Consider the following 8,592-nt stretch of genomic DNA (forward strand, 5'->3'; position numbering starts at 1 on the left):
CACCCTCGGTGGCCGTTGTAGCCTGCAGAGGTTACTGCAGGCGAGATACTGGCCCCGTTCGCTGGTCTGAAACTTGGCTGAAACTGGCTGAAAAACACTGTTCCGGCTGAATTGTTGTGAGAGAAAAACACTATTCCGGCTGAAAAAAGAAGCCGAACAAGCCATTTTTAAGACAAGCGAACGGAGCCACTGTGTTTTGGTGGTGATGTCGCTCCCCACTGCCCTTATTTCTTCCACCTCGACCAAACCCCCAAGCGTTTTCTTATAGGCTATCCATCGCCTATAGCGGGGGGATAGAAGACATAAGCTAGTAGAGGAGTAATCTCTCCCGTGGCTGGACCGAGCTGGCCCTGAGCTCATGATGTGTAAGGTGAGCCATGGCGATTGGTGTCCCTGGGTACCTCCCCCACTCCTAGCTCCACTCACATTGGCTGCTATCATCGGCAAGCTGCTCAAGATGGGGCCCTGCCGGCAGGAAGATGCACTTTGGCAACGTCGCCTGAAAACTAAGGGGTTGTTTAGTTCCCCAAACTCCTGAATTTGGCACTATGCAAAAAGAAGATTCCCCGTCACATCAAACTTACGATACATACATGAAGTACTAAATGTAGACGAAATCAAAAACTAATTGCACAGTTTGATTGTACTTTGCGAGACAAACGTTTTGAGCCTAATTGTCAATGGTCGGACAATTATTACCAAATACAAACGAAATACCACAGTGCGCTACAGTGCGCTACAGTACATTTGGCGGCGCTAAGGGCTAAAGCAGGTAGCACCGCATCTTCTTCCCTTCCGTTTTACTCTTTCTGTTCCAAGTTATAAGTCACTTTGTTATTTTTGGTACATAGAATTTGCTACTTATCTAGACCTATATATTTTATTTAGATACATAGCAAAATGGATGTATCAAAAATAGCAAAATGAATGTATCAAAAAAGTAAAAACGACTTGTAATTTGGGATGACTTTTCAAGCTTCTGTGCAAACGCTTCAGGAATTGAGCTGATGGCCGTGCTATGTTTTCGTTTTTTCAATCCATATTTCCTGCGGATATTGTGTCGCATCCGTATCGATCCGTACCTTTAAAGTAGCAGCTGACCCTAAATTCTCAGTTGTGGCACATGCGAAGCTTCACGGTAGATATTGCTTGAAAGAAACATACCATGCTTTTATCTAACTTTTAGACGAGGTGAAGTTTCCCAAACCCTACAAGCCATTTGTCCAGTATTTATTTGATTCTTCGTAAGTACAACTCAAACTACGAGAAACCTTTTGATGCTGGCGTGCGCATACAGGATGCATGAGCCATGACAATAGGTATGCTGGGATTTACCTGTTTGGTATGGCTCCCGGAGGGGCTCTGGCTAGAAGCGCATGGGAGAGCCGGAGCCTTTTTGCACTACGAAGGAGGAGCCACGATTTCAAACTTCTCGCGGATCCACCTGATGGTCGCAGACGTATGGACGCGGTTGCCCTTCTCTGCATGCTCTTTGCCCGGGTACAACGTACAAGACGAAACCGACGCCGGCGTGGTGCTTCACCGTCGGGCAAATCGTGCGAGCAGCGGTGCGGGCGCCTGCGCTGTGCGAGCAAGCGACGGCCTAGGCAAGTGCGTTGTGGGAGCGCACGGCAGCGTGGAAGAAGGCAAGCCTTGCTTGGGCGAGCGGTGGTGCAAGCATCCAGGTGCATGCGGCGGCGGCCAGTGCGAGTTGCTAACGAGCGGCGCGGCGGCAGCGTGCGGTATTCAGGGAAGGGAGCAGGAGGTCTGCAGCTGCAGGCCGTATGGGCCCTTAGCCCAAAACCGAACGTTTAGCCTTATTTTTGTCATAAAAATAATTCAAATACGGTTTACCTTAATCATGATAAATATTACGAGTAATCGATGTAATATTGTCAATTTTAGTTTCAAAAAAATTACATGCATTTTAATTTCTCATGCGTACAACCAAATCAAATAATAAGCGCATGAGTACTTTGGACATTTGATATATCTCATTCATTTCAAAGAAACAGGAGGAGTTGTTTTGCCAAACGTTTTCTAAAACTATTTTAGCTTCTCCAGAAGAGCCAGAGCCAGAGCTATTTCAGAAGGAGCCAGGTAGCTCTTCACAGTACAGCAACATAAACTCTAGCTATTGCCTATAAAAATCTAAAACAGGTATGCATGACAACATGTATGGTAGATCGATCTCTACACGGCTAGACGTGGTAGACGTTGTCCAAGTCCACATGATAGAGCTTGGACGGCTTGAGCCCCTGTGTGGCGTTGAAGAAGTGGAGCGTGCGCGCCCACTTGAGGCGGTCCTTGAGCTTGTGCACGGCCACGGCGTCGGCGATGTGCTCGTGCCGGAAGCAGTTGACGTCGGTGGCCATCTCCCTGTCCCAGTAGTCGTACATCCTCGGCTCCTCGTTGTACACGTTCTTGTACTTCCCGCCCTTGCGCAGCCAGCCGCCGAAGTCGACGTCCTCCCAGTCGTTGTGGTCGTCACGGAGCTCCGGCGTGGCGGCGATCCACTCCGCCACGTCCCACGACACGACGTACCCCATCCCGGACATGTACTGCTTCTCGGGCAGCCAGTGGCAGGGCGTCAGGTAGCCTTGGTACGCGTCCCGCCGCGCCTTCCAGCGCAGCGACTCCGCCAGCGCCGCCACCCGGTAGTAGGTGTCGTCGTCGGTCTTGCCCACGTAGTCGTACCGCTCCCCGGCGAACAGCCCCGGCACGGCCGAGAAGTAGGCGTACGTCTTGCCGTCGTTCATGTTCTCCGTGCAGTTGAGCACCACCACGTCGCCGTGCGCGATGATCTCCAGCGCCACCAGGATGTGGTCCTCCTCCCGCTCGATGCGGCACATGACGAAGCGCACGTCCACCACCGCGCGCACGGGACGCGGCTGCAGGGAGTAGGCCAGCCGCAGGAGCGCGCGCCGCTCGTACGTGCTTGGGGTAGTCACGATGCCCATCAGCAGCCGCAGGTCCACCGCCTCCTCCGCTGGAGAGCCCCCGGCGGCGAGACGGCCGACCGCTGACGGCGAGCCGTTGTTGTCGTTGCATGACGGCGACGAGGACGACCCGAACATCCCCGGGAGCCTGAAGTTGTCGGGGAAGAGGACAAGGTAGATGACCGCAGCCAGGAGGATGCCAGGGAGGAGGAAGAGCGAGGTGCGTTGGGACGACGACGGAGCCCCAAGAGAAGACGGAGGCTTCATCCTGCTGTCCGGCCGCCCGGCGGTCGTCGTCTAGCTAAGCTTCTCAAGTCTGGCTAGCTGATTAGCTGCTGCTGCTGACTTGGTGAGCTCAGTAGTGCTCGGCGGCGAGCTGTTAGTTAAGCTTACTTAAGTAGAAGGAGCACTGACACTGTGCTTTGCCTTGCAGGAAGGTGCTGTAGATCTGAATCCAAGTGTGTCTGTTCACTGAACTACGACTCCGGGGAGTAAACCGCGCTTCTAATTTTTTTGTATAATCCTAGTGTGAAAATCGATGCCTTGAGCTGTCCATACATAGCGTTTTTTACTGCTACATGTGAGCGTGTGACTACAATTGGCTTAGATCTAAGCCCCCGGTCAGCTCGTGGGTAAATCTTCTTATCGGAAGCTCATCGACTGCATTTATTGCGTAGATCCGAAGCGAGCAGGATCCGAGGAACGTAACGTGCAGCTGTCGACCAATACTACTACCGTGCATCATTTATTTTTATCTCTAATCGAGTTCTGTAATTCCTATCGTTTTAAACAGTGACACGGTCACCAAAGTATAGCTTTGTCTACGTTTTGTTTAATAGTAATAAATTTATTGTTAAAGTAATCTTTGAAAAGTAAGTTATATACATCTTATCTTAGCATCATCAATGTTAAAACTAGATGTTTTAAAAGCTATGGACACTTGAAGTTATAAAGGTTTGACTTTGACATTGGCCTAGTAGTAACAACAGAAATTAGGAAACGGAGAGAGTGCATATGTTTATGAGTGTCCACCATATGACTTTTAAAAAAGAATGTTAAAGGCAATATCATAATGACTCGGTAGCAACTTACACCCCCTACCTCTGCCTTTCAGGAGACTAGCAACTTCGGTCGATAGTTTCTGCGGTTGATAAGCCAGTCACAGCTGATTTGTTGTGAAAGAAAAACATTGTTCCATAACTGATAAGACAGGCTGATAAGTTCAAGCGAATAGGCTGTCTATGTGATCTAAAAAAAAGAATGTTAATTACAACTTAAGTGTTCTAGTGATGATTCCTCTATTCTCCAAGATAAAAGCAACCTCCCCCTAGAAAAACGCTTGTACTTAAAACATCACACTAGTAGAGAAACGGGCTGTAGTCCCGGTTCTCAACTCCCTTTAATTCCGGTTTTGGAACCGGGACTACGCAATCGGGACTAAAGGTCTTGATTTTTAGTCCCGGTTCCTCCAACCGAGAGTAGAGGTGTTTATTGGATAAAAAAATATTACAACTGTGGAGATTCAAACCTACGACCTCCCACTTCAACTCTTGCACGCGTTACCATCTCACCTACCACCACACATCTAAATTAGATAAGATACGCTTTCCTTTTAAATTCAGCTTGGAGACACCTTTAGTCCGGGTTTGAGACATAAACCGGGACTAAAGATATCTTTAGTCCAGGTTCGTGTCTCAAACCGGGACTAAAAGTCACATTTTTAGTCCGGGTTCATGTCTCAAACTGGGACTAAAGATTCTCGCACTGACGTGCCTCTGACACACCTCGGTAACCGTTGGGCAGGGACCTTTAGTCCCATATGGAGCTACCAACCGGGACTAAAGGTTTCTCTAGTCCCGAGCGCGAAAAATATTGGGACTAAAGCCAAATTTCAAAGTGGATCAAAAGTCGTTTCTCTACTAGTGTTAAGAAGTGATTAAAGGCTAGGATTTTAATTAATATATTTTAAACGTCTACTAGTTCATTTGCAAGGAAAGCAGGACTTTATATACTCCTCGTTTAGACAATTTGGCTAAAGAACATATCAATTGGCTAAACCCTCAATTAGACAAGTCCATGCCCTTGTTAGAAAATTCTATTGAAATTGAAAAAAATGAGTCACTTTATCATTCAGATTGTACAAAAGCACATGAAATATTTGTCATAATGTCATTGGCTCAGAATTTCTCAGCGAGAGCACACGTAAAATTGGCTGGTTGTTCCGTAGATGCTTCCTGTTTATATAAGCACAAAATCTCCTTTCAACTTTTCTCTTCGGCGGTGCATAAAAAAAAAACGGGCCAGGCTTCTCCGTCATTTTTGAAGCACATATTGGCCCATTCAACACGCGATTACACGTATTCAGCCTGTTAAAGCCACATGTCCACATAAGTACTTGGCCCATTGAAAGTAGCCCTAGCCCAGCATATCCGCAGTAAGCCAGTACATCCTCGATACAACACCATTCGATCTCAGCCGTTCACTTGCGAAACTGACGGGTACTTAACCACTGCCACCGCCTCCCTCTAGGGTTTCTTCCCCTCGTGGTTGCGCCGTCCCCCGCACTCGACCTCCGAACCCATCGTCTCCGGCGGCAGCAGCGAGATGGTGAAGGGGCGCACGGGGCAGCGCGTGAGGCTCTACGTCCGGGGCACCGTCCTCGGATACAAGAGGTGAGCTCCTTCTCCTTCTCCTTCGCCCCAAGCCGATCGCCCTTAGCTTTGCCCTTGCAACCGTGTTGTGACGCGCGTGCGGGCGGTGGGTGTGGCTGATGCAGGTCCAAGTCGAACCAGTACGAGACCACATCGCTGGTGCAGATCGAGGGGGTGAACACCAAGGAGGACGTCGCGTGGTACTGCGGCAAGCGGATGGCCTACATCTACAAGGCCAAGACCAAGAGCAGCGGCACCCACTATCGCTGCATCTGGGGCAAGGTCACCCGTCCGCACGGCAACTCCGGCGTCGTCCGCGCCAAGTTCAGGTCCAACCTGCCGCCGGAATCCATGGTGAGCTGGAGCGCCCCCGCGCCCTCCCCTTCTCCATTCGTCGCTACGTCCTGCTCTGCATTCTGTGCTCTGTGCTAATTCTGTTCTGCTATTCCCCCTTTGTTGCAGGGCCGCAAGGTCAGGGTCTTCATGTACCCCAGCAGCATCTAAAGGTTAGTGTCGATTGCAATCTACTCAACTTACTGCTACTAGTTGCACGCCCTGATTATTGTTGAATACCTCATACCTAGTACCTCTTTACGTGTTGCCATTGTAGCTTCATCCTACACGGCTATACCCATTAGTGCTGCTGTGCCCTGCCTACAAATGTGTCTTTTTGGCAGATGGACTTGTTCTTATGTGGTGCAACATGCCCAATTAAGGATTAGTGGCTGGTTATTTGGCTGTACTCTCAGTTGTGTGCACCACCGAATAATCAGGCAATCACATTGAGATTCTACAGGAACCTTTTATTGTGTATTGATAGAATCATGTTGTTAGGTGATTAAAAAGGAGACACGTCTCAGCTATTTCTACACACATGAATAGGATTAGCAGAAATTATCCGCAGGACACCTGTGCTGCCTGGTTTCAGTGAAATTCATTGCCACATTGGTGTTGTATAAGAAAATGGATAGAACGATAGCTGGCTTATTTGGTTGATTGAATACATCTGCATTTTGATAGTTCTGGAATCATAGTCACTTATTTATTTGAGCCCTTCCAGGCTCCCACACTTCCAAGCTAAGTGTATTTTCAATTTCATTTTCCTGTTCTGTGTGGGATTCTGTTGCTAAGCATAGCAGAGTGCCAGAGTTACCTTACCTAAGTATTTGGTTTGTTACTAATTCTGAATTTAGAAGAAAAAAAAATTACTTTTGCAACTATCTGTTCTTGCTATCATCAAATGTTTTTCTGAGAATACTTGCTGTAGTTCTCCAATCTCCACACAAGGCCCTTTTTATCTGCTTCTAATACTTCTCGTCCAATGCAGATAATTTCAAGGCGTGGAGGATCGTGCTTTTCTTCTAGATTTTATCTTCCTTAAACTGTCATTGCAAGGGTCGTGTTCAGGTTGAGAGTTAGCAGGTTGAGCTGTCTATTTGAGAACCCTTTAAAGTTCTCCAAGTTTTGTGTTATGGGCCACTTGAAACATTATATGGAGTTTAAGTTAGAACTGAGTTATCTGCCATATTTTTGTATGATGATTTTGTTAATGGTATACGCTCTCATTGCATCTTGAGCAACGGTTCTGTGATTTCATGAGCGTATCTCTGGCTCCATGGTGAAGGGCGGGTCTGGTGCAAGCGGTCGAGTCTTACCGCCTGTGACCGGAAGGTTCCGGGTTTGAGTCGCAGTCTCCTTGCATTGCATAGGCGAGGGTAAGGCTTGTCACTGACACCCTTCCCCAGCCCTCACGCTCAGGGGAGGTCTAGGCCGCCGTGCCTGTGCACCCCGCGCCCGCGTCGGGAATGCCCGAGCCACCGGCTGGAGGTGGGGAGGGTGGACGCGGACGGGCAGGCACATTTCAATCCATGATCCTAAGGCCCTCTTTGGCAGGGCTTCATCGGCTCCGGGTCTCTCCAGTTCATTTTCTGCCTTGCTTTTCGAAACGGCTCCTGCTACAGTGCCGCGAGGTGAGGAGCCGGAGCCCCCGGGAGCTGCGTCAAAGAGGGCCTAAATCCTTACTGCAAAAGAAGATGTATTGCTGGAGACCCGAGACCTCCATCATCTTACAGCACCACCCGTCGCCCTGCCCTCCACCGACCTTATCCGCCCGCTCTCGGCACCTTGCCCTCCACCGACCTCATCTGCCCGCTCTCGGCCTAGCCGCCCTCAGCAGTCAGCCCTCCTCCACCGCGCCTCCCGCTCGTGACGGCGGCACATGTCGCGACGATGAAAGGGAAGGAGGACGGCATAACCCATCCTCGGCCGCAAGCCATGCCCGGCTCTCCCCATCGGATACGCGTGTCGCCTCCAATGGTGCGGCTGTTTCTACTCTTGAGCGGTTACGGCGCCGTCCAGGGCTTGGCCGCGCCACCACATCACGTGCTGCCGCCAGCAGCAGTGTAGGCGAAACCACGGAACAGGGCGTGGAGGCTAGCCATGGTCGACCGCTGGGAGCCCGGAAGGGGACAGCGGTAAAGCATTCCGGCCACCTACACTGGCGTCGCCTGACCGGCTAACCCAGAACCACCCCAGCCACCATCACACCTGGCTGCTTGCCTACAGGAGTAAGATGGAAGCGAGCAACTAGCACAGTAAGGGGAACGAGCCGTAGCTCGAGTGGCATCGCTGCTGGTGGTGCAGCGGCCGGTCGTGGGTTCGAGCTCTCTGCTCGACCCATGATTTCCCACCGGGGTTTTTCCCCATTTTAACAGAGCATCTCTCGCATGGAGCTACAAAGGGATTATGACGTGCCCGTCGTCTACGGAGCCTTGGATGGTTTCGGTGATCTCTTCAAGGACACGATCTTAAAATCTAGGTGTAGTTGTAGGATCTGTTTGTGTACTTGAGGTGTGCGTAGGGTGTGTGTGAGTGTGTGTGTGGTGTTGGTGAGTATCTGGTCATGAACAGATACTACAGTTGCACCTAGATGAGAGGCGTAAAAAAAACTAGCACATGGTCATAAACAGATACTAGATGAGAGGTGAAAAAAAAAAACTAGC

General features: G+C 49.8%; 2 protein-coding genes across 2 annotated transcripts; one reads left to right on the forward strand and one right to left on the reverse strand.

Annotated features, from left to right (window-relative positions):
• Positions 1–2,101: 2,101 nt before the first annotated feature.
• Positions 2,102–3,350, reverse strand: LOC136475041 (beta-1,3-galactosyltransferase pvg3-like). Its single transcript, XM_066472599.1, has one exon. The coding sequence runs from the start codon at positions 3,204–3,206 to the stop codon at positions 2,202–2,204; it is 1,005 nt and encodes a 334-aa protein (XP_066328696.1). The 5' UTR covers positions 3,207–3,350; the 3' UTR covers positions 2,102–2,201.
• Positions 3,351–5,454: 2,104 nt separating this feature from the next.
• LOC136475042 (large ribosomal subunit protein eL33w) lies at positions 5,455–7,194 on the forward strand. The gene is made up of 4 exons (XM_066472600.1): positions 5,455–5,611; positions 5,716–5,944; positions 6,053–6,096; positions 6,918–7,194. Exons 1-3 carry the CDS (start codon positions 5,544–5,546, stop codon positions 6,092–6,094), a joined length of 339 nt encoding a protein of 112 aa, XP_066328697.1. The 5' UTR covers positions 5,455–5,543; the 3' UTR covers positions 6,095–6,096; positions 6,918–7,194.
• Positions 7,195–8,592: the final 1,398 nt, after the last annotated feature.

This window comes from Miscanthus floridulus, chromosome 8 (assembly GCF_019320115.1).
Source record: "Miscanthus floridulus cultivar M001 chromosome 8, ASM1932011v1, whole genome shotgun sequence".
Taxonomy (NCBI): Eukaryota; Viridiplantae; Streptophyta; class Magnoliopsida; order Poales; family Poaceae; genus Miscanthus; species Miscanthus floridulus.